The following is a 27,034-nucleotide window of genomic DNA, read 5'->3' as shown; positions in this document are numbered from 1 at the left end:
AAAATGTTGGACAGCTGATGTTATCTGGAAGTCCGCAGGGACATACGAAGTAATTAAACCCCAAATTTAGGTTATAAATAGTAAGTAAGTATAAGCCGCATTTGATGATTGTTAGAGACGTTAGGCCTAGTTGTCGAAATTATGGGAAATAAATGCTAGTTGCTGCTAGGTTAAAATCCTCATGTAGGGCTCAGGGATTTCAGATTGGTTTATAAAGTGTGACGTCAAGCATACGCAACTGCAAGATCAAGTAACTTTGGAATTCTATCAGGCTGTAATTCTGTACGGACACTAGCTTACTTCAGGCGTGGGTGAACAGCTGCTAATGACGTCACAAAACTTGAAACACTAGCCCAGTCACCGCCTCTTTGTTGTCCAAAAGTTCATAACAGTGACACTTACATTTCACGCCATGATCTATCTCTTTGTGCGATGAGCTCTTGAAGAAGTTCAACTTGAGCTTCAACTAAAGCATGGAATTCAGAAAGCCGAATCGAATTCAGGTGCTCTCAGTAAGGTGACTGGCTATGTGCTAGATGACGGGGGCTAGATTTTCAGAAGGGCCAGAGACCAATTTTTCGCCCATACAAACAAAACTAATCAAAATTTTACATATTTCCGCCTTCAGATTTTTGGAGATAAATTGAAATTTTTATTTATATGATTATTAAATTGTCCACTTTATTTTCAAAGACGTTAGATTATTACAATTTTTTTTATTGCTAGTAGGGTGGGACTAAGTCCCTTGTACTGAGGCCACTTCTGGCCTATTGTACCAGTCCCAGATGAGAGGTGAGGTTGATTGTGGAGCAATTGGTGGAATGAAGATTTGCAGAGGAAACCGAAGTACTCGGAGAAAACCTGCCCCAGCGCCACTTTGTCCACCACAAATCCCACTTGACCAGACACGGGATCGAACCCGGGCCGCCGCGGTGGAAGCCAGCGACTAACCGCTTGAGCTATGGCACGGCCTAGATTATTATTAGGTCTGCAGTCTGCAGTTGACACAAAAATCATTCCTGTACTTTAATTACAGTGCGGTCGCATTTTATGTAAATTTTAAGTAATGCGATGTAAAAAATTAATGAAGAGTTTCTTTATGCTCAATGTTTGAAATAATGTGAATAAAAAAAATTCGGCAAGAGTCACAATTATGTTTCAAAACTTGTCTTGAATTATGTGAGATCTTCAGGAAGGCATCCTTGCATAAAATGCGAATGAACTACACATGGAAAATATGAAAATATTTGAAAAATTAGAGAGAAGAACCCTTCTTCCTTGGAAATGTTCTCACCTCTCCTCAGTCTAATTTGTTTGTTTGTCTTCTCCAAGTACATTATATCCCTTCGCCTTGTCGGAAAGGCGAGTCCGTTTAAGGCAGGATCCTCCACACGGAACCTTCTTCTACAGTAGGTCACTGATTCTCAATCATTTGTCACGAAGCGTTTGCATTCTTTCTCACCTCGCACCTCTCTCTTTTCGTGTTCTCGATTAAATTACAAACTTGTACATTGTTTATGGTATTTGCTTTCTTGTTTTCTTAAGAGCCGCCTACAAACTCAGCTCTTTTACGCAGTTCGAACTACGCAGTCGAAAGCTGCACAGGCAGAAGCAAACGTGTGGGAGAAATTCTTGGAGTGTTCTGTTCAGATTTGCGGACTGCATGAAATGTGGTTTAGCTCGATAACTTAACTGCGCACTTAGCTACTGATCTGATTTTTGTTTTTGCATGCATCATTCACAGGGAAAAAAATGGGAGGACAACGAGACAGTATATTGGATATCCATAGATTTCCAGAAACCCTATAGTTCAGTATGAAGGGAAGTATTGTATAATATTCTTTTCTTCCTTCGTTCTCAGATAATTGTTCCAGATTTGAAAGTAAAATTGTAATTCCTCGATTAGTTTAACATGCGAATATTAGCAGGCTACGGCTTTAACCAAACACTTCTTATGATTTTGGACTTCGTTTTTCTTGCCACAACCGTAGTCGTGGAGGCGTAACATACACTTTTCTAAGTGAACGTCCTGACGTGAATTTCATTGACAGTGAAGTGGACAATATTCGTAGCGAAGTGAGTAAAATTTCTGGACCTTTTCGCATGGGTGTAGATATAAAACTGCGCTGTTTCAGGCTCCCCTTATCTTTATTCCTTTAGTTCTACCTGCACAGTTGTACGGAACTGAGGTAGTAGGGGGGTGGGGCTCTTTATGGCTTTCAAGGACAGGCTAAAGCCTTTTCTGACTTATGTCCAATGTCAGTGAAATCCACAGATATCTTCTGCGCATGATCAACAAATGGGAAAGGTTCAGTAATGACCGTTCTCTAATTCCGTTAAATGTTTTATTCGTTCTCTGTGTGTAAACTTGTTCTGTCCTTGGTATTAAATGTGTGTAAATCAAGCCAAATATCACACTTTGCATTACATCCTTTTATACTCATTAAATCTTTCATTGCCGGTCACGGTAGCCGAGCGGTCTAGGGCATTACTCTCTTCGCTCGTTTGGAAACCGGGATCGTGAGTTCGAATCCCACTCAGGGCATGGATGTATAGTTTTTGTGTGTGTGCATTTTTCTGTTTGTGTACAAGTAGAGGCCTTGCGACGAGCTGATCACCCGCCCAAGGAGTCCTACCGTATGTGTAAGATCTAGAAAAACCGAAGTGAACGGAGAAGTTCATGGAGGTAGGCCTAGGTCCACCGGGGCTGTAGTGCCAAGGAAAAAAAATCTTTCATTGGCTGGAGGAAGCTGCATAATGAGCAGCTTCATAAATTCTGCTCGTCGCCACGTATAAGAATGGTCAAGTCAAGGAGGATGAGGTGATGTTGCGCAACTCCCAGAGTCGTGAGACAGTAAAATATGGACATGACTCGGCACCAGGATAAATGCTGATGAGGCCAGCAACAGTTTACCCAACCGAATGAGAAGAACAAAGCATGCAGCACATTTGAGATAACAATGAATATAGGGTTTTGGTAGGAAAACCTGCAGGACACGAGCTAGCAGAAAGATCTAGTAGACTTGGATGGGAGGATAATATTAAAATAGATCTTAGAGAAACAGGATGGAAGTGTGGACCGACTCAACTAGGTCAGGATTCAGGATAATGGTGGGCTATTTTGAACACACTAACAAACATCAGGGTTATCATAAAATGTTGGCGATTTTTTGAGTGGCTGAGCAACTTCTCAAGAAGGACTAACCTACATGGACTTTGTTTATTTTATTTAAACCGAGTGTGTCTTTCTTTCCAAGCTGTGTGACGCCTCATACCATTCTCGCTCGCTTGTCTCAGCGTTGCCTGTAACAGAACTGAGTACAAATAATACCAACGCTGATACCAAGTGTTTTGCATGTTGCTAAGTGTGTCAGAATGTGAACTGCATTCAAGTTTTCTTCCGAGCAGCCATTTTTTATTCGTTGGTTTCACGCAACAATGATTCCATTGTTTTAAACATCATTACTCATATCTGTGTCACCCATATCATCATCATCACCATCATCATCGTCAGTAACTGTGCAGTGTTAACGTTCCGTTTGCCTTTCATTCGACGTGGGTTGAATATAATTCATTGTTTCCGCACATTAATCGGTTTTTATAACGTCAAAGATGAGCGGTTTAGATCCACAGGTCAAGTACTTCTAAATTCTCCTCAGTTATCTCGGGGTCTCTTGGTACAGATGCATAGCAAGAGATCTGACCAATTACCTATGTCAGCTGTCATTACGATGACGGGAAATTTATTATTGTGAAACGGTTACTTTATCGAGCGTATGAAAATGCGCAACGCACCGCTTGTTGTCATGCGCATGCGCACCTGACTGAGGCGGGTATAACTTATCGTGGCTGAAAGCGTTAGAGATGTTAACAAATGCAGTTATTCTGTTAAATACTTGCTCACCTACCCACCTAATAACCAACTAAATCCTCGCCGCTGTAAAGCAAACATTCGATATCGTTAATAGTGAAAACCCACACCAACTGGGTCAATTAAATAAAATTCAGACCATAAACTGTTTCCTTTACATCCGTTTTAATATTATCGCACAGTTTTCTCGGATAAACGATTTATCGCTGTAAGCACCAAAATTCTGTATTCTTGTCGTATTTCTCTGCCAGAAGTGTGTCCAGCCTGTTGACCGATGGGAATAATTTACCAATAATAAATGATCTGAACACATTATAGATTTCTCACTGATGTGTCTCACAACTCTCACAAGTTCTTTACACTTTCATAACGTGTAATGAGGCGAGGAATAACCATGTTAATTTCGTTCGTTCATACTTAATGTGTTATTTTATCACGGATGGTACTTTTGTCGTAGAGAGTAAATGAACTGCTATTAAGGCTTGCAGCGTTAAATATTGAAATTACTATTATTGTATAGTGATTCTATTTATGGAATGAAGGCATACTTACACTTGGTAAATATCTCTCGAAACAAACCAGGCCTGGAAAAAATATTGTTAATGGATTAGTGCTTGTTCAAACTTTGTATCTTTGATTAAGGAAAACACACAAGAGGAAATGCATGGAAGAGATTCCTTCTTGTGAAGGCAATTGTCGCTCCCATCTAGAAAATTTCTTCTTCTTATGGAGCCTTGGAGACCGCCTCTGTGGCCTAGTGGTCAGATTTCCTGGCTACAGATCCAGACGACCGGGTACGATTCCCAGCGCTACCAGATTTTTCTGAGAAGTGGTGGGTCTGGAACGGGGTTCACTAAGCCTCGTGAGGATGATTGAGGGGATATTTCAAAGAAATAGCCGCTCCGGTCTATAAGACCGAAATTAACGGCCGTGGGTATTCGTTGCGCTGACCACGTGACACCCTCTATCCACTAAAGTTGGCACTAACTTCGCCGACAAGCGGCGGTCGCTCGGTCGGCATAGTTCGCTTGCGGACTCAAACCAAGGAGTTTGTTGTTTTGTTATGGAGTTCTGAAGGTTCAGCTGCGTGATTGCAAAAGCTACAACTTATTCCATCCTGAAGATGGAGGCATTGCTTTCCTCCGTAACGTCAGTAGACTTTACTAAATTACACAGTATCACATTCCAGAAGTTAGGAACGCTAAAATTGTCCCTGTGTTTAATTAGTTAAGAATTATGACGTGAACACATATGACCTCGGCATTGGATGGAGGTGAGTGTTCAGCTTCATACACCGGCCGCTATACTTCTGGCGATAGACCCACCGATGCCTGTGGATAGGAGGTTGGGTGGGCCCCAGAACATGTCTGAACTCTGTGGGGGTAAAAGAAATATTTTACCCTTGACGAAAATCGAACCCCTGGTAGGGTACTGGTAGGCTTGCTATATCGACCGACCTAAACCGACACCTTGCAGAAGTGAGTACTCTTAATTTCTTAGGGTCATATTTAGTTTGCCTCCAGCGGCCTCCGTAGTCTAGAGGTAACGTTCCCACCTCATGATTCGTAGTACGCGGGTTCAAATACCCGGAGGAGGTCGTCGAATTTTTAAGGGCGGAAAAATTCAGGGAACAAGTCCTCCAGGAGGGACTTTAAGCCGTGGGTCCCTTGTCGTAGCTTTACGGCACGTAAAAGAACCTCATATCTCCAAAGGAGGTCACTGAGCCAAATTACGGCCGTTTCCCGCCCAACAGCAGTCTCTAATACCTCCGGTAGGTGGGGGAAGCATTATAGATACATCTCAGCTAGTAGAGCCGGTCTCGCTGGCTGGGCGGGACTGATGGTAAGCACCAGTACCGGCAAGATATAGAGACTGGTAGAAAGAATAGAGGGAAGCACAATGGACCAATACAGGTCTAAGTGCATGAGAAAACCCACCCTCTCCAATAACTAACTAACTAACTAACTAGTTTGCCTCCACTGCTCATATGAAAATTAACGAATGTCGGACAATAATTTTCCATGTTTTAATTACGTTGCTAACTGGAGCAGAAAAGTTTTATAACTATTCTATCTATGGCTCTACAGTCATTTTTCATTTTATTAATCCCATACACAGCCGGTAGGACTCCTTGGATGGGTGATCAGCCCGTCGCAAGGCCGCTACCTACGCACAGAACAACACAAACACAGAATAAACGCTCGTAGATATCCATGATTTGAGTTGAATTCGAAACCACGATCCCAGAATTCGAGCGAGCGAAGATAGTTTATGCATTAGAACGCGCGGCCACTGCGATCCTCTTATAATTGCATATGACTACTGACTTGAAACTAAAATCGTGCTGGCTGTTGCGATTCGCATAGCTGCTCTTCTTTTGTTTCAAAAGATGCAGTCGTGTTTCTTTTTTCCGTCACGCTCTCTAGAAGCGATTCGGCTGCAATTTGTTCCGCGACGGTACAATTTCTGCTGAGCTAAATCTTGCAGTTACATAAATATGAGAGCGAGCACGGCGTGGTCTAAAGTCACGTGGATTATTTGCAATGTGTGAAATTAGTTCGTGAGTCAGATTAAAGGTTACGGAATAACGTGAGATATATCGACCAAGTGAGTTGACGAAATGAGGTCTTAAGCATTTTCTTCAATGTGTTTATTAAATTATCATGTATTAAGAATGAAACAATACAGTAATAAAAATTCCTTATACTGTAAGAATAATAAACCCGACCTTTTCTACCCTGATGCAGGAGTTTAGCTCTATACTCATGTAACAGAAAATCCCAATTATATGGTAATTCTTCGGTTATAATGAGATTTTTATCGGAACAATAATTCAGTTGAATTATTGTTTATTTACGTTATAACTTAACAGGCCAAACGCCACTTAAAAGTGAGCACAAGTAAATAGAAATTCTCACAAACAAAATACATAAACAAAGCAGTATATGTAATAATAATAATAATAATAATAATAATAATAATAATAATAACAATAATTCCATTAACACAAATAAAAGTTATCATTGAAAAATGAGGAAAGTAAAATAGGTACAATTATAATGAGTACAATTAGTACTGAATGATTGGAAAAACCAAGTGTAATATAAAATGTGACAGCTAGAAACAATTCAGATTTTAAATATGTCAGCATATAAAAATAATAATAATCCAGTTCAATTTTATTTCTTTACGTTCTTACACAACAGCCAAAACGCAAATTATAAAATAAGGATGTAGTCACAGCTGTGTAAACAGGCGACAGTACAACAGCCGTTGCTAGAGAGCAGTTCTGCGGTCACGGTGTTTCCCCGGCAGCGAGAGAACACTTACTACTGGAAGAGAATCTTTCTGTGTGGTCCATGTGAAGACGGGTTCGAATACCTCCACCGTAGCCCTGTGAGTCGTATGAGGCAACGGAAAGGGAACCCAGTGCCTGGGGGTATAACTGGGCCACCCGGTTCCCTGGGGATATAAATACGAGGACCTGGCCCTCCAAGTTGAGAGAGTCTCGAATCTGAGAGAGTAAAATATGGTCATGAGTCCCGCGGAATTCGGATCCGAGAATGACTGCGCTGGCGAGGGTCAGCAGCAATTGTAAGCGATAGACCCATCTTCTCCTTAGAGTGGATGTCGTATAAGGACTATACCCGCACATGTTCAGTTGAATAAAATACAGGTCGTGGGTCTAAAGGGGTTTGCGGCCAAGACGAACTGATTGACGGTAAACCGCCAGTCGTAAAGTAAATATCTCTCTTTGCTGTTGGTTGAGTTAGTTGAGAGCTCCAGTTGTGAGAAGTGAGAAGCAGGTAGCTGAAGCCGGGGACATTTCTAGAACCCAGAGGAATGGAACGTTCGCCATTGAAGCCGCTACCAAGCAAAGGCTAGTAAAAACTGAGTAGACTTTTTGTGACAGTGACCTTTGGAGTCTGTAACTGAGTAAGACTGACGTAGTTATTTGTAGCTACGAGTTGTTTAAGAGTCCAGTAAATCCAATTACCAATGCAGCCACTCATCTATAGTCACTCAATCACGTGGCAATATACACAAACAAGGACGAACCAAGGAAGCTTAGACAACAGTAAAAGTTTAGTAAGTTCAGTCGTACCAGCTATTAAGCGGCGAGAAAGAAATGAATATGCATGTGTTAATATTGCATACAGTTGATATTTTAATATGAGAAAGGGATATTAGGAGATATGTTTAAAAAGTACAGTTTTGGCTCCAAATGCGTCAGCGTCCATACAAACAAAAGCAGCAGCCGAAACGCATGTAGCAGAGGGAACATTTTGCTTGAGGAACAGACAAGGCAAGATATTTTTCTGAGAATTTCTATATTATTTAGTCGGACTTTTCATCACATATAAAACACACAACTTCTGGTACATTATTAAAGAATTTTTCCTCTCCTTCTTTTCATTGCAATGTGAAATAAATCTTTCATTACATTACATTATATTACAAATAGCACCCACCCCGCAAGTGAATTAAGCGCGACTAAATCTGACATCGAGAAACACTCTTAAGAAAGTATCTTTTAAATGAATGGATGATGACTACGATGGAAATGATATTAAGATGACAATTAATATTAATTTAAAGCGTAATTAATTTTACTATAGGATTCTGACGATGGTGTATAACACACTGATATATTGGGTTTTTGGACTTTATCCATCGTCCTGGTTTTTAAGATAACTAATAAAATACGACGTTTCGGAAACTGCATCTGTTTCCGTCCTCAGGTGAAGAAAAACGCCTATTCTGTTGGGTCCGTTAGAAAGAGCTAGCCTCAATCACTGGAAACAGATCCAGTTTCCGAAATGTCGTGTTTTTATTAGTTATCTTAAAAACCAGGACGATGGATAAAGTAAAAAAACCCAATATATCAGTGTAATTAATTTTAATTAGGAAATACCGCGCTACACGCAATGTGTAACTTTGATACACAGTGCCAGACAGACAACACTTAATGATGGCCATACGACGGAAAAATATAGTGAGGAAGAAGGGTGACTAGATAACAAGTAGCATTTAAGAACGAAATACGTGTATATGTCTGCAAAAGTGAAATAAATCGCCTCACGTAGGCTGCACTCATATCTTACGTACCAATGTACTGCACCCCAGTGTCGTAAGTAACACTTTTAGTCTCTAACATCAAATTAATTGGCTTTCTCTTTGGAACAACTGGTACTTTCTTAGCGGGTGGTGAAATCAGTAAGCTATACGTAAGAGTACTGGGATGAACCTTTGTACTCGTGCGAAGATTTGTACGCTCTTTGCCTCGCCTCTAAATTTCGTCAAATTAGAGCTCTTCATGTCATTTCCAGAATAACTTTGCTTCTCCCACCTGGTATAATGGCAATCTGCATTCCATGCAAAACTATTTCGGTAAGGACCATCCAGCGATACAGCGAAACGAATGAAATAGATATTTGTCTTTTGGTAGCAGCAGTTTCCAGTTAACTTATGAAAGTAACGCCCATCAGAACAGTAAAGAAGATACTTTCTTTCATTGCTAGTGGAGTTGGACTAAGTCCCATGTACTGCGTCAACTTAAAGGCTATGTACCAGCTCCAGATGATAGATGAGGGTGATTGTGGAACAATTGGTGGAATGAAGATTGACGGGGGAAACCGAAGTACTCGGAAGAAACCTGCCCAAGCGCCACATTGTCCACCACAAATCCCACTTGCAGACCCGGGATCGAACCCGGGCCGCCGCTGTGGGAAGTCAGCGACTAACCGCTTGAGCTATGGCGCGGCCAAATAAGTTACTTAATTAATCGCAATCATGAATATATAGAAGGGATATCGACACCAGATGTCGGTGATTGGCGAGCTTCACACCCTTGCCACTTTACCTCCAAGGAAGTCGACCCCGGTATCCGTTGGATAGGAGGCTGAATGGGCCCCAGAGCCGGTCTGGACGACGTGGAAAGAGAAGAACTTGTCCTTGCCGAAATTCGAATCTTGGCCCTCTAGCCCGTATTCCATCACTGTACTGACTGAGCTATCTCTACTCGTAACCGAACAGTTAATAATCTTGAAAACTTAAGCTCCCTTACGATTTTGTATGTAAACAAGTGTGGAGTGTGTGTACGTTAGTACAGAACACTGCATTGAATTTAGTTATGCAAACAAATTAACACAAATCGAGATGTACGAGAATAAACACATCTATCATACTTTCCTGGAAGAGTGTAAGAACGAACGTTACTGCTGCAACTGTTGTGTAATTCAGCGAATTCCCGATCCTCATGCTAAAGCAAGGACATGATATTTTTCTCTTACGTTCAAGATTAATCGCCCTTCTAAGCCAGAACGTCAAATTGCTTCTTTACATGTTCTTGGTACTGTGGAATGAACCGTACTGAGAAATTGGTCGTTTCCTTCACTCTTTGAACTAAATGGTCGTCACCTCGCCTTACAGCCCCTTAGAGGATAAAGTTCTGTTATCAGAACTACATCATAGATACAGTATCTGCGACAGAATTGTTCTTGAGATAATGGAACGTAAGGCATGACGACAATAGGATCCAAACGTGTAGCTTGTGAGCATCGAGTGTTATATCTGGCTTCAGTAAAGTTTATGTGCAACGTTGTTCGTGATGACAGTGTAATATAAAGCCCGTGATACTACTGCCACAACTTAAGGCAACAGTTACAGATTCTTGGGAAAGTTTTTCCTAACCGTCACGGATAGAGCGGTAAGCCTTACACAGCCTTGTAGCCACTGAGTATGAATCTCTCAACCCAGGGATACAGGTGGTCTGTGTGTGCATCTGGAGGAAGGCACTTCACGAAACTTTACCCCTAAGACCTCGCAAGTTTTCACGCGTATTGTCTATCAATTGGATAATCTACAAAAACTTTTTTAAGTACATGTTGCTGATAATAATAATAATTCAATTCAATTCGTGTTTATTTACGTGCAAATTTAACAGCACAGAGGCCAATTACAAAGTTAGTACGACTACATAGAAATACACAAAAATATTTAAAGAACCGAAATCAAAATGTGACAGTGTATATAGTGGCAAAAAATTAATAATAATTCCAAGAAAAATTAAAGTTAGCGTTAACAGGCGAGAAAATAAAAAAAGTATACTTTCAGTGGTTATGCCATTTTGTGAAGAGAAAGGACAATACACGTACACACACACACACACCGCGGCGGCCCGGGTTCGATCCCGGGTCTGGCCAAGTGGGATTTGTGGTGGACAAAGTGGCGCTGTGGCGGGTTTTCTCCGAGTACTTCGGTTTCCCCTGCCAATCTTTATTCCACCAAATTATCCATCATCATAATCACCCGGGGAAGGTTCCAATAGGCCAATCAGTGGCCGCCGTGCCGAGTGGACCCAGTTAGACTCCACCCCCACTTAGCGGAGTTTAACCTTCGCTTCATAAACAAGCGTCTTACGTGCACTGATACAGACTATGACAGTCTGAAGGAAACAGAAATATATAAAGCTGTTTAGTAATACACGTATTGAAATCATATGGCCATACCATAGGTCAGGCGATTAGTCTCCGGCTTCCAACCTCGAGCCCAGGCCAAGTCATGTGGGATTTGTGGTGGACAAAGTGACACTGGAGCAGGTTTTCTCTGAGTACTTTGGTTTCCTCTGCCAGTTCTCATCATATCGGCTGCTCCACGGTCATCATCTATCAGTCGGGGTTGGTACCAAGCTGGCCGACATACCAGGAGGATTCAGTCTCACCCCACACAAAGAAACTTAAAAAAAGCTAATGTTGGGTTCCTACATGGTGTAATCAACGATGTAAGTCGAGACTGCTCACGCTATATAATGACTAGATAGAGGACTGAGCAGCCGAAGATATGGACTCAATTTTCGTCAAGGGCAAGAGAAATTCTCTTCTTCACATCGTCCAGACCAGCACTGTCCATCCTTCCGTCAAATGGTACCTACGGCTTTTTTTCCGAAAGATAAAACAACCTGAGCGTGAAGCTGATCAATCGCCTCCTTGTTGTGCATAGAGCTTTACATTCCCCGTATAAAATTGCGAAGCAGTGCGTAATTCTGCACAGGGACAATTTTGCCTTGATCTTTTACTCAGTCAGAGAGAGTTGTTTTGCTCAACAAAACACCATTCAGCGTTCTTGGATGTACTATAGTATGTCTTAATACCTGTAGCTGGAATCTTGGTTTCACAGGCAGCAGAAATAATTACAATATTGGCGTTGAGTAATCGATTATTGTGAACCGTCAGATTCTCACAGCATTGCAACAGGCGTGCGTTGAGACTAGCGACCGTAAAAGCACAACAACCTCAAAGGAGAACGGTCTGTTGAACTCGTTGTTTTCTTCCCTTAGGAATTCCAAGCTTCGAGCGCGCTGTTCAACGGAATTTTCGAACGTCATCCTTCTTTAACTATTTTCTTTATTGTTAGTGCGGTGGGACTAAGTCCCTTGTAGTGAGGCCACTTCTGGCCTATTGTACCAGCCCAGATGGTAGGTGAGGGAGATTGTGGAGCAATTGGTGGAATGAAGATTGGCAGGGGAAACCGAAGTACTCGGAGAAAACCTGCCCCAGCGCCACTTTGTCCACCACAAATCCCACTTGACCAGACCCGGGATCGAACCCGGGCCGCCGCGGTGGGAAGCCAGCGACTAATCGCTTGAGCTATGGCGCGGCCATCTTCTTTAACTAACCAACCAACTAACTAAAATACTATTTTATTCACTCCCTAGCTCTAATTACTTTTTTAAAGGTTTTTATATAGCTCCGATGTCAGTGTCGAGACTATAAAAGGACGGATGATAGGATGATTAATGATTGTGGAGCAGTTGGTGGAAAAGATAATTGTGAGGGGAAACCGAAGTACCAGGAGAAAACTCGCCCAAATACTGATTTTCCAACCATTAATCCTACATGACTTGACTCGGGGTCAAACCTGGGGCACGGCAGACGGAATCAAGTTAATAACCATTTGAGACGCACACACTACTTGACTGACTACTTTATATGACTGCTGTTATTTAACTAAAACTTGTATTATGGAACAAACGAACAGTTAAACACTCTCCTGAACCAATTAAATACGGTGCGAAATTTCACCTATTCCACCCGCTTCTGTAAGGTTAAATATTATATATAAATATTATTAAATATTATTTATTAGCGTAATGTTGTGATTTATCAATCATTATATACTCACAGTTTCACACAACATTTCTTACAGTTATTACAAATTATATGCAGTATCTGAATATTTATAGCTTATTTTTCCTACTTCTGTCTACAGTTCCATACATGACCCCTTCCACTGATCCACTCATACATTAAATCCGCATTCCGTTAAATGTGCACACTATCATCAGTTAAAATTTGTATTCGGCAAAGGTCGAGACTTCTCTCAACACCGCTTGCAGGTCCTTGATGCAACTTTCTCTTGGACACACTCAGGACATCGGAGCAAGTCTCTCGTGGTCTGCTGTTCATTTCACGATACTGTCAGTAGCTCGGACTATATAATTTCAATGATTAACGAATTAGAAGGAATGTAGAAAGATGAGGTCGCGGCCTGAGGCACTATCACAGAATCTGTTGGAGAGACTCAGGGAAATAACGAAGAACCTGTCAGGATAACCCTGTCCTAGATCTAAACCATGGATATCCAGAATAAGATGCAAGAGAGATAACCACTCGATCTCGATTTCGATATGCTTTAATGTATATTAACATAAGCCAAGTCCAAATTACTTTATAATAAATCGAGATAATGTATCATTTGCTTATATATCCGACAGGACTTCATCGTCCATAGTGTGTAGTGCAGATTAATGAATTCTGATTCTGCTTGTTGTTGCTGGTATTTGTCCATGCGAACATTACCTTGATTCTATCCGTTGTCTGGGGCGTGTTTGATAAAGGCCTGGAGCCATTCCGTCATCAGATGTAAGGGAGGAACAGATCCTACACAGATGTGCCCTTCATTGGATGTTGTCTGTGTCAAATATACGCAGAAAATGGGAAAAAATAATACTTTGTAAGATTTGAGGCTTTCACGGCGATGACTATGAAGAAGACTGCTTTCTTCAAAATAATACTTGTATACAGAATCTAAAATTATCAAATTCGCAGAATCACTAGCTATTTGGTTGCAGTATTGATTCAGTTGGAGTTGCAACTGGAATCGTAGATTTGAGTAGCATATGGCAGGAAAGTTCTGAATTATAAACTGACAATGAGAGCTGACACAATTTTAAGGCGGGTCCTATTATACAGGGCTTCGAGTAAATGACAGAAGTAACGAAGAATTTTTGTCAGAATGGTCAGTGGACACTGATCTCTCCAAGGCCAATTTATGTTTAATTTGAGAATATGATTAGTTAATATTTATTTTGATTTATTCATTTATTAAGGATTTATTTATAACAACTGGATTTTATTAGAACTATTACATTGCAGCGTGTTGGACCGTTACTATGCAACGGTCGTGAGATAAGGAACTATGCAAGAGCCTTTTGTAGACAACGGCTAGGTAAACACATTCCCGCGGAAACGGTTAGAGTACAAGAAGGAACGGTAATATATACACTATCCGTGCCGAGGAAGACGATTGGGACAATCAAGTCAGTTCTGTACCGAATTCTATGAAGAAAATTTCGGTTGGGAGTCGCCTTTCAGAGAGGACATGCGCATTCCGATTCCGTAAAACCTGATCGTGGACGAAACCACGTTGCACTCAATTAACCAGATTAACCTCATTTCATCTGAATCTCAACAATCGCCGCATTGAATAATCCTAAGAGGAAGGGAAATGTAGAAGTTGGAGGAGCGAACACTTGGGCGCGCCAACTGAGGTTTAGAGACCACAAGGGTTACTGGATTACGACGAGAAACCATCGCAAAGATCCCAAAACAATGATGGGTAACCAGTCCACTTCCAGGCTGCACTTCCACACCAACACTACAATATAAGTCAAGTAATAAATACACCTAATGTTCGAATGCACACAGCCGGAGCAATTCGATTCTTTGAATGAATGCAAGAATAAGGGCCTTGAGCGGTCTATGCATCAGTAATCTATTCTGCATCCAACTCTGTTTCAACTCCACGGTGCTTATCGTGCTAATCGCCTGTCTTGCCATTAGCTTCATGTGTCTGACACTGCCTGGTACATCAGTGAAGTCATGACAGTACCTCCTCCTAGATAAATTTTGGCGTTCCTAGTTATTTTACTGTAACAGGTGAGGCCCTCCTTAGAAGCACCCCGATGTTCTGTCCTCTTAGCTGTATTAAATAACCTTGTTTGATCCTCAGCTAACTTGACTCTATATTCCATGAAGGTACTTTGTTTGTGCGAGCGAGTGGTCCTGGTTGGACACTGTGGTTAAATGAGATAATGGCTTGTTGCAATTGGTGAACAGTCAAACCTGTATCTCGTGTCATTGGAATTTTTAGCGAATTTCTCTCAATATCTGCACTTACGTCGTTGGTTCTCTTCGCATTGCGAATCAGAAAGGTAGGCTTGTTGCCTTGTTTTCCATAAAGCTTTCTCCTCTGGGTTTCGTGCCAGTGCTCGCCCGTAGTATGTGGTGTGCATGCACATCACGTAGAATGATTAATTGCTTTTTTCTGCTGCAGCAGTAGTTGACGACTTCCTTCAGAATCGTTGACGGTGGTGCGAGTTGCACGGAAAGTATGCTGCGGTAACGGTGACTTCCTCACAACTCCCTCCACGTATGTATGACATCCTCACCGTTCCCTTATCCCAAGAACAGACCTCCAGAAAAGGTAGGGCATTACTGTGGTTCCTGACAAAAGGATAGGTCAATCGGTATAACGACGGGCTACGGGCTGGACTGCTGGGTTTCGATTCCCTGCAGAGGAAAGAGATTTTTCTCTACTCCACGGCGCCCAGACTGGCTCTGAGAGTCACCCAGCCTCCTACACAATGGTTTACGGAGGCTCTTTCCCCGTGGTTAAAGCAATTTGGGACTGAAGCTGACCGCTTATTTCCACCTAGTGTCTAGGTCAAGAATGATGGAGCTACACCTTCAGTCCTCCATATCTTTATGGCATGGTGCTTACTGAATTAAGTACAGGGAGAATTCTTTTTACATTGTTAATTATATTTGTGCAGACAATACAGGCTTACAGCAACCAGCTGTAGTAATATATAAAGGTGAGGAAATTAACAAAACAATGAATTCAACTTCCACATAGTGGAAAGAAACATACCTGGGATCAGCGATAGAACCAGTTTCAGGACATCATAGCTACTGTTTTGTCTAATATGCAGCAGGGAAATTTTAAATTAAGGGGCGAAGTTGCACAATGGAATGAACGATTGAAGGAGGAACTAAAAGGAGTTAAACAAGGGGTTGATAAAATGGAAGAGGAAATAAAGCAATGAAATGGTATATTAATAAAAGAGCTCAAGCAATTGGAGAGAAACGTAAGATTTAAAACAGAATGTTAATGGAGATATTTGAAAAGGAAAATGCAGAATTAAATAAAGTCCCAGGTAAAGAATTGCAGTCTGAAAGTTGTAGACTTTCAAGAATAGTACAGGAAGTCGGGAACGAAACAAGAGGGGAATTAGTAGTAAAGCAAGTGTCACGTAACTTCGAACAAGGCCAAGAGTAACCTTGAATGCGCAGAAGAAAAATTTCAGACGAGGGGGTGGGTTCGAGGGTGTGAGAAGTGACAGGCGGCCAGTTGTACAAACAACTGCGCATTCAAGGTTACTCTTGGCCATGTTCGAAGTTACGTGACACTTGCTTTATAGTTTCGGTAAAGAGGAATATGCAAAGCTTTTCTAATGTTGTACACAATAAGCTGGACTCAGACGTGCTGTGGAAAATATGTTGCTTGTACAGAAAGAATTATAAAGAGTATAATCCGAGAGTAAAAGTCATTTGTTGTAATGAATAGTGAAGCGAGTGCTATTAAAACAAAATTATATGTATTTCCTCTGGCTTGGAAACAAGTCCGCTACCTTTTATCCTCACGAATTTGATGAATCAGAAAACTCCACCGTTTCCACTGAAATTTTAAGTGTACATAACATGAATGAAGCAGTTACATGACATAATGGTAATGGATGTGTGTATGGTAATATACTGATACCAGCAGTGGGAATGTTAACAACTTAGGTTGTTGCCATCCAAACAGCTGTTTACTGCCTTATGGAATTCCTGTGTCCTACTTTAATGACAGTAATGAAGTCAATGTCATGTCACACAGCAAACCATTACATAGTTACTGCGCTTTCAGAAGAGTGCCAAAGCAATTAATTAGCCACTGCTTTCCCCTTTTTAATGATCGCACAGTTCAGAATATGTTTACTTTATCGCGTGATTTGGATAATTATGATCAGTTTAGAGCGGCATCTCCTAAATCGCTTTGGAATTCAGTCACTCAAGGAAAATGGGGATTGGTGGAACGGTGACAAATTATGTTGTTGGGATTCAATCTGTTTTTCTGTCGAAGAGGGACCACAGGCATAACAGTTTTGTTTGGTAAAATCTGTCTGCAATTAGTTCTTGAATTGTTTCAGTGTGTGATTTGTGCAGATAAATGTGAAACTCCCTTCAAGGCAAGCGGAAATGTAGTTGCTCGGTGCTTAAATAAGAACGATGCCATGAAGACGTGTGGTGAGTGGAAGTATATGAGCAGCTCCTCGCGTTTTTAACGTCGACAATAGATGAAGTTATGTGGTCAGCATCACGGCAACGGTGTCTAAAGTATAAGAGGGTTAGTTGAACTCAGACGGTCTAAAACGTGTGTAGTGGAGAAAATCTTTCTGTTTCTGTCGGAAAACGAACCCCAATTCTTCCAGCCCATAACCTAGTTACAATACCAACAGGGCTATCCTTCTTTCTTTTTTAAATAATTTGTTTATGACACAGCTACTGAAAGCGGGCCTTTTCCGTATATTAGAATTAAATGTCTTTGTTGTTACGCCAGCCACCTGTTCTTCTGACACAGCAGTTACTATGCGAAGAAACGGTTAGTTTCTATTATTATGCGCATGCAGTTATTAAGGACAACTTCCGTCCACAAGGGGAAGATCCCTCGTTGTTGAATGGAGTCAGTGTTGTTCTAATCGGAGGGTTTAGTTTAAATGCTGATGTTAGCCGTCCATTATATTGTTGAACAACCGGTGCACGGTGTGGTGAAAACGTGTGCAGAGAGAAATATAACACGTGTAAAAGGTATGACAATTAAACAACTGGAATTATGTCGTAAAAAATAAGTGACTTCAGTAATGTCGTTACATTCCTCTGAATATCTGTAAATAATTCGAAACAACGAGACCGTGTCAGGAAAACATTCAGTTTCAGAAGATGAAAATATACTGCGGGGTCCAATGAGGCTATTGAAAATGGTGTTCAAACACTGAACTGGAAGGGGGGGGGGATCAGACATTGCTGTTGCTGAGCATGGTATTCAGGAAGGGACATTAGCAATGACGTAAAATATGCTTGAAGAGTAGTGTAGTCCGTCGAAATTCAACCCATGTTTCGGAGGAAAATGTAGCCTCCATCTTGAGCTGGCTTCACGTCTGTTTCTTGCTTGGCTTATTCTTTGACCCTGAAGATGGAAGCGATGTTTTCCTCTGGAACGCCGATTGACATTCATCGGACTACACGGCGTTTTATCCCAGAAGAAATAACTCTTCATAACCACCGCTTTGAGAACCTGAAATCTTTTAAGGTGTACCTGCTTGCCTAAAGATTTGTTGAAGAACGCCATCTTCTGGAATGTGGCGCCGTGTAGATATTGTGTAAATTGACGTTTCGGAGGAACGTATCGCCTCTATCTTCAGGGTATAAAAGATCCGCGGGCGAGGAACCAACGTGAGCAGGTGGCTGCTGGTTCCTCGTTCGCGGATTTTTTATACTCTGAAGATGGAGGCGATATGTTCCTTCGAAACGTCGGTTTACACTATATACATGGCCCACATCCAAAAATACGGCGTTCTTCATAGTCACTGCAATAAAAACCTCAAATCTTACATAAAGATTTGTTGTTTATCGAAAAATGCATTGCCGTGAACGGTCCAGATCCTAAAGGTTGAGCGCTTGGATAAACGAATTCATAATGAACTAGTCCTTTGATGTATGAGAACAATATCAATATGGATCTGAGATCTGGGGATGACATTCGTGCCTTTTTAAATCTCACTGTGACCTTTTCACTTGGGCATTTTGGCATTTTGTGAATATTTCGTTACTGTCATTTTGTTAGACTCATAAAAATTGCGCTATTAATATTAAAACGTTATAACATAAAAACAAACATACAAAATAACTAACTAACTGTATGGAGTCGAGTCCTGCTTGAGAAACCACCAATCGCTCAGTTACTAAAAAAGTTCACAGAATTTCATGGCACCCGAAAGTTCACTCCCGTGTTGGCATATGCTTTCCACTGGTCCCTCCTGATCAGATGAACGCAGTTCGTAATTTCTTGCCGTTTCTTTAAGACTCCTTTTAATGTTATTCTCCCAACTACATCTAGGTCTTCCTGTCGGTCTCCTCCCTTCTAGGTTTTCCATCAAAACCTTTTACGGAGTCATCATTTAACAAAGTGCAACCACAAAACAAACAAAACATGCAAAACTGTTGAAATATGTAGTCCCGTGATCTAACACTCTCTAACTCACTAGTATTACCAATCCAATTGTTGAATTGTCATACCTCGTAAGAGTCATTCGGGTGGTGCTGACATACCAGTGGTTTTGATAGAAGAAGATTAGAAAAGTAAACTACATAATATAGTACACAAATCTCCCCGTGGCGTGTTTTGCACTCTATTAAGTTTTCTTATGGCTTATTTGTAAGCCGAATTTAAGTGAAACAAAATATATTTGATAAAACGGGAGAAGTTTCTATTTAAATTACATAATAATCGAAATTAAAGAAAATATATAAAATTGTTTATAATGTGTGGAGAAGGTTATTTATGGGCATATGTTGGTCTAAAATTGATATTGTAATTAGTGACTATAGCTAAGAAGCAAACGGCCTAAAAACGTTACGTAAAGGTCCCTCACATCAAATTTTACAAATATTTGTTTGTTTGTTAACGAGAGAGGCCTACGTGAAGAAGTCCATGTAGGTTTGCATTAATTTATAGGATTCTTTGTTACAGAACAATATGGCAAAAGAACGAAACGACTTTTAGCGAGTCTCCCATATCGAATTCTAAGGAAGACGTTGAAGCGGTCTGTGAGATACATGCAAAATTAAATTTGCAGTCTCATGTAAATTATGCTCTGTACTCGGGAAATACCGTTAAAACTCAGGACGACCGAATAATATTACGCAAATTCTCTCCTACCGAATATCACAGAAAATTAATTATTTAGGATATGAATAAAAATTCTTTTTGTGACCTTACGTAATTAAGACTTCCTAATGGATCAGTATGACACAGCGGATGTGCCTAGTAACACTTGACGAAAGTCCTCCATATTGAATTTTAACAAAATCTGTTCAACCGTTTAGTTGGTGATATTGGGTCACAGATGGACAGACGGACAGATGACAGGAGGCGTTCATTTTTATTTTGCAAAGCAGGCCGAATATTGTGCTGATGTAACGGATCTGCAGTTGTTAACAGCTCGGAGTAACAATGGCTAGTATATGTCGGTAAATGTAGCCCAACTTTAGCTTTCGAAACATTGTCCAATTTTTATGTAATTTGGTATGGACGTTGTGTCATTGGATGTCATCCAAACATTGTACTTGTAATGTTCTGTAATAACAATATGGTGGACACGCAAGCTTGTGAGCTGTACAACTGCGGCTTAATTTATGGTGCTAACATGATGTACAATTATATACAGTAATACCTGCTTTAAACGGATCCTTTATTAAACGGAATTTGTCTTAAACGGAAATATTTTCAGGTCCCGTGACTTTTGAGCTGAAAAAGATGTTAAATATCCTGGATTAACAACAAACAAAACAAACTCCGTGGCCTGTAGTCCGCAAGCGGACTATACCGACCGCGGAGACGAAAAATAAGAATAAACCTTTACACGGAAAATTTCCAGTCTTCCGGAATGCATCATTTAGAAGAATTTTAAATATCCTGTACATTCTACATAGTTTTGTTTTGTCTACATTATAGAAAAAAAAATTTGCTAACGTTTGGAGGGCTATATTAGGGCGAAATTTTGGCGTTACCAATGGGAGGGCTGCATGAGAGGCATGCAATGCAACGTGGAGTTTGGGTACCAAATCAGCATTTGCTCTAGGACCGAGGAAAACCACGGAAAACCTTGGTCGAGTTGGCCGGTCGCAGGACCTTCCGTATGCAAACTGACTTCTAGCCAGCAGTCCTGCGTTNCGGTTAACACCACATATACACGGCGCCAAAGCCCAGAAGACTGCTTTCTTCAACTGAAATGTTTGCCCTTTTCGGAAATTTTACTAAGTAAGGGCTCTAGGCCTACATTTTTACTTTAGTCTAGTAGTAGTTATCATTTCTACAAAGACAAGAGTTGTGTTTGATCTTAACATAAGAGTAAAAGTGATTCGTGCGAGTGAGCGAGATAAATTGTCTGTTTAGCAAATCATGAAGATGTTTAACGTCGGCAAAACTCAAGTGTATGAGATTCTAAAGAAGAAAACGGAAATTTTGAAGCAGTGGGAAAATTGTGCTAATGGGAAAATAAGAAGAGAACTTAAGAAAACTGCAAACGAAGCAGTTAATGAAATAGTGTGGGAGTGGTGTGTCAGTGTCAGGGCGGAAAATCACCGCGTGTCGGGTCCTACGGTACAGAAATATGCTAAAGAGGTTGCTGAAAAACAAGGGAAGACTGAATTCAAAGCATCTAAATAATGGTTGGAGAGTTTTCGCGAAAGACATCAGATAGTTTTTAATGAATTTTATGGTGAATCAAGTGATGTAAATAGTGAGACAATTGAAGAATGGGTAGCTAAATTGCCATCCATAATCGAGGGACATGAACCTGAAAACATAGCGAACGGTGATGAGACCGGACTGTTCTTATTATAATATACCTTGATTAAACGGAAAAATGGCTTCAGCAGAAAAATGTTCTGGACCCTTGAGATTCCGTTTAAGACAGATTTTACTATATCTTAAAAGAGTATGCTGGAGTAATTAATCCAGTGATTGAGATTAGATATTTCTAACGGACCCAACAGAGTAGATATCTGCCACCCCCTCACATGGGAACGGAAATGGATCCAGTTTTATTTTTAAAAATACCAGACGATGGACAGAGTCCAAAAACCCAGTAATTCTGAGTCTTATACACAATCGTTAGAACCCTTTAGAATCTACGTGGGCCTGAACTGAGAACTTGTTTTTGTCAAACGGTATTTAGGAAACGTTTATTAGAGCTTTAGGCGACCGACATTTGTTTCAAGTAGTATCTACTGGGATATAACGCCATGTATGTAGTCCGCTGCTAGTGAGCCGATATTTCGGAGGGACATATCGCCTCAATCTTCAGGTTCGAAAAATAAGTCGAGCACGAAATTAGCCTTTCTTGGTTTCTTGCTCGGCTTATTCTTCGACCCTGAATTCTGAGGCGGTATGTTCCTCCGAAACATCTGTTGACTTTCAACGGACTACACATCCCATAAGGTAATCACTGCTGTGAGATCCTCATATTCTACAACATATATGTCACTAGGGCAAATTATGAATTTGCACTGAATGTGTAAAGCAGGCCGCTCACTTCCGCTTAATGCCTAGGTCCATAATACGTGGAACTGACCTCTGGCCACGCCGCCGATATGCCTGGCGGCGTAGAGGAAACGGGGGTGGGGCGGGAGCGCAATTTTCTTTTTTTTTTTTTGCTTTTGTTAGCAGATTAAGAAAAAACCTCTCTGCTACCCAAACTGAAACTATCTGTTGCCGTCATTGCCGCTTCTGAATTTACTTCTCTAAACAACTGTCGCTGTCTCAGACTGTACCGGGCTGACAGTGAAGAGCGAATTGGAATGCATTTGGAATGAAGCGGTCGTGGCCTAATTTGAGATATTATCCCAGTATTTACCTGAAGATGGAAAGCAACAAAACCCCTACGTCAGGATAATGGTGATCCGACCTAGATTTGAACCGGGTTCCTACAAAATATAATTTAAGAGCATTAGCGTTTGGTTAATCTTTTTCGGTTACCTGTTATGCAGAAACTTTCTTCTTAGACGTAATTTCGTCGATGAAAATGATACACTATTTAGAAAGCAGTCTTCTGGGATTTGGCACCGTGTATATGTGGTGTTAACCGACGTTTCGGAGGAACGTATCGCCCTCATCTTCAGGGTAGAAGAAAAAGTATAAGAAATCTGCAAGCGACAACACCGTGAGAAACGGTAAAGCTGCTTTACCATTTCTCNCTAGGTGCAATACATTCCTTAGGGTCCTTCATATTCATCTGTAGGAACTGTGGCGTGTTCCAAAGAAAAAATTAGCTTCGTCATTGTGTCTCGAGTGTAACCATGTTGTTTTACTTTTTGCCTTTTATCTCTGTGGTAGTGGGGGGGTATTTTACGACGCTGTTACCGTCGCACGCCTCGTAGCTTCGAATGATAAACTGATTGGTGGATAATAAATTGGGAATTATTTGTGAGGAATTGGTAAGGTAAAGGTAAAGTTGTCCCTGTGCTCAACGAATTAAGTACTACACCATGAAGACGTATGGGGGAGTGGATGTATACATCCATATATTCTTGACTTCGGCACTAGCTGGAGGTTATTTGTCAGCTTAACGTCCCGGCAGCTTTATCCTCGGAGAAAGAGCACCCCTTACATATATATATGTGTTAGTAGCCTCTTACGCTGCTGATTACTATCCTTTCTGTGTACAATCTCCTTTCAGCGTTCACTCAAATAATATTTTCCGTTAGAATTACTGAGACTCTGATATCTATATTCTGACTTTTTCTGCTGAGACAATACAGATAAGTAGTACAAGTGTTGCATACGAGTACGAAGAAGAGGTTGTTGTTCATGAAGCTTCTCAAAATCCGTGCCAGGTTGCGAACAGTACAAGACTGCCCGTGCCAGCTTCTTGAACCGAGTCAATGACAATTAACGAGGGTATCGAGAACAATATTTGGTTTCAATTAAGGTAGTACTTTCTTTTTTTTGTCTGCAGTGAGATGTCAGCGGTACACATTCACTGCTCATAGCAGCTCCATGGCGTCAATTCCGGTAGCAAGAATGAGCCTTTACCATCAATCGGAGGCCCAGACCAGACAAAGACGATGAGGTCTGGAGTTCCACTGCCGCTGGGTAAGTTCAGTGACTTACATTTCGTGGATGAAGGGGCGATGAGTCGGCGAATGCATGTCAGTCCATTGAAATGTTTGCCCAATCCAAGATGAAAGTTGAGGCAGACCTCTCTGGAAATCCTTTTTTTATTTTCAGTTGCCTCCAGTAATCTTGAGCCCTGGTTTTTCGTTTCACCTTTCTTTTTCAACAACAGATTTCAGAGGTGAAGAAGCACAGTAAGTATGCTAACAGCCTCTTCTTGTTGAAGGTCAGAAATGAGACCACTGGCAGTCAGTTGAAAGCAGCACTTTCATTGCTAGGTACTAGAATTAGAAAACGACTATTTTACCTCTCGTTTTTATGGGTATGAGACTTGGTCCTGCATTTAAATTGAGGGTGTTAGAGAAGAGAGGTGAGAAGAATATGCACGCCAGATAGTGCGAAAGAGTGGAGAAAATTGAATAAAACCTGGAGGGATGAACATTAGATACCTATATCTAATGTTCTTGAAGATGTGAGACGTGAGAATGTGCACTTGACCCGGGCCGCCGCGGTGGGAAGCCAGCGACTAACCGCTTGAGCCATGGCGCGGCCATCTTGGGTAGTAAGTCGGAGCAGAAACATATAGACTCACATTGCTCCGACACTCGGATAATTTTATTTATAACGGTTTATATGATGTGGGAGTCATATCAAAGCTGTTAACCGTGACATTTCGCATTTCTGTTATGTTCCATAATGACGTCGATGTGAGCAAGTCTGAGGCTTGAAAATGTGTGACTTCATTACGTCTGGTACGCTTAAGTACCAAGTCAAGTACTGGGCTCACTCACTGACGGAGCTGAGCCCCTCGAGAAACCGCCAATTGTGCAGCTACTCAAGAATTTCCCAGCATTTTATGGAACCCGAAGGTTCATTACCGTGTTCACAACAGCCCTCCATTTGACCTTATCCTGAATCAGATCAATCCAGTCCATACCATCCCATCTTATCCCTCTAAGATCCATTTTAATATTGTCCATCCATCTACGTCTTTGTCTTCCTAGTGGTCTCTTTCGCCCTGTCTCTCCCACCAATATCCTATATGTATACCGCTTCTTCCCCATTCGTGTTACATGCCCTGCCCACCTCATCCTCCTTGACTTGATCATTGTAATTATACTTGGAGAAGAGTACAAGTTATGAAGTTCCTCATTATGTAGTTTTCTCTAACCTCCCGTCCCTTCATCTCTCTTCGGTCGAAATATTCTCTTCAAGGTCCTGTTCTCAGACACCTCCAGTCTCTGTTCCTCCGTTAATGTCACATAACAAGTTTCACATCCATACATAACCACACATAAATTTATAGTTTTTTGTATTCTGATTTTTATGTTTTCAGACATCAGACAAGAAGACAAAAGATTCTGGACTGAATTATAGCGAGCAATACCTGAATTCAGTCTCCTTTCAGTTTCCTCCTGAATCAGGTTTTGATTTGATATAGTCGATCCCAAATATCTGAACTGTGCCACATTTTCAAAACATCTGTTACCTATTTTTATGTCATAATTTTGCCTTGCATTTTGGCGACGAGATAGCAATATATGCTTAGTTTTCTGTGTTTACTTCTAGACCAACCTCCATACTTGCGTCAATTAAAGCTTGTGTGTTTTTCTTTATATTATCTACGTTATCTCCCAGTAGATTAACATCATAAGGATACACCAACAGCTGATGTGTCCCATTTAGTTTGAGTGCTACCAAGTTTACCTTGACCTTCCTAATGGCATATTTTAAGTAAAGTTGAAAAGCATTGATGATAAAACATCTCCTTGTTTTAGACTATTCTGGATAGGTAAATTATCAGACAGATGTTTACCTGTACGGACTTTTCTATTCGTTCTTTTTAAAAATATTTTAATCAGCCTGATGAGTTTCATGGGTACCCCAAATTCTATTAGAATGTTGTACAATACTTCCTTCCTAACTGAATCATAGGCTTTAAGTAGTGATCACAGATTTTAAAAATAAACAATATATTGAGAACTATGTGCATATAGTTGATTATTATAATTAAATCAAGATAGATAAAGAGGATGTGGTACGCGGCAGCGTTGAACATTTAACAGGAAATTTTAAATAATAACGTTATCGAAAAGCCTAACCACAACAGCTTAGAAAATTCTGAAATTCCAGTTATAATATAATATATAAGATATAATAAGTTGCTACTATAACGATGCATAGTAAGCAGGTCTGTTGTCTGAAAGAAAAAATTTCGGCAGAGGTTGTCTACAAAAACGAACTTCGCCAAAGACATCCTGTACTTTTTTAATTGCCAGTAAAGCACTTTCCATTGTTCACTTAATCACTAGACAATGAAAATGCATTTCTTTCAGTCACAACTTGACCAAGTGTAACATCAATTGTTTTAGCTCACAGACACAAAATACACACTGACAGGCATTTCATAAATTTCACCAATAGCCATTATGAAGTGCAGAAGTGCAGATTCGAAGAGGAGTTCGACAAGGATGCTGTTTATCACCAATTCTGTTCAACTTGTACAGCGAATGCCTTACCAAGGAAGCTCTGGATGGGCTCGGAGACTTCAAATTAGGAGGGCAAATTATTCAAACTGTGAAATATGCAGATGACCTTGTGTTAATGGCTAAGGAAGAAACTGTACTACAGGGCATGATTGATAGACTAATCGAAATTGGAAGGTGCTATGGCATGGAAATGAATGTGGAGAAAACAAAAGTAATGAAAATTTCGAGACAACCAACCCCAGTCACAAAAAGATAGACCAAAAATAACTGGAGAATGTGAAAAGTTTTAAATATTTGGGTAGATTGTTAACAGATGATGGAAGGTGTATTAGTGAAATTAAATCTAGGATTGCCATGGCAAAAGCTGCATTTAGCAAGACGAAGAAGAAGAATC

General features: G+C 40.7%; 1 protein-coding gene across 2 annotated transcripts in view; it reads left to right on the top strand.

The window, feature by feature from the left end:
* Positions 1–27,034, top strand: part of LOC111874537 (receptor-type tyrosine-protein phosphatase zeta) — a 102,545-nt gene that overhangs the window by 41,202 nt on the left and 34,309 nt on the right. For both annotated transcript variants that reach the window (XM_023870115.2, XM_023870116.2), the window contains exon 2: positions 23,994–24,130. In XM_023870115.2, coding sequence (XP_023725883.1) covers positions 24,103–24,130 — 28 coding nt within the window. In that variant the 5' untranslated portion in view covers positions 23,994–24,102. The remainder of the gene's footprint in view (positions 1–23,993; positions 24,131–27,034) is intronic.

This window comes from Cryptotermes secundus, unplaced genomic scaffold (genome assembly GCF_002891405.2).
Source record: "Cryptotermes secundus unplaced genomic scaffold, Csec_1.0 scaffold818, whole genome shotgun sequence".
Classification (NCBI taxonomy): domain Eukaryota; kingdom Metazoa; phylum Arthropoda; class Insecta; order Blattodea; family Kalotermitidae; genus Cryptotermes; species Cryptotermes secundus.
The sequence above is the reverse complement of the archived record's forward strand: the minus strand, read 5'-3'. Positions and strand labels throughout refer to the sequence as shown.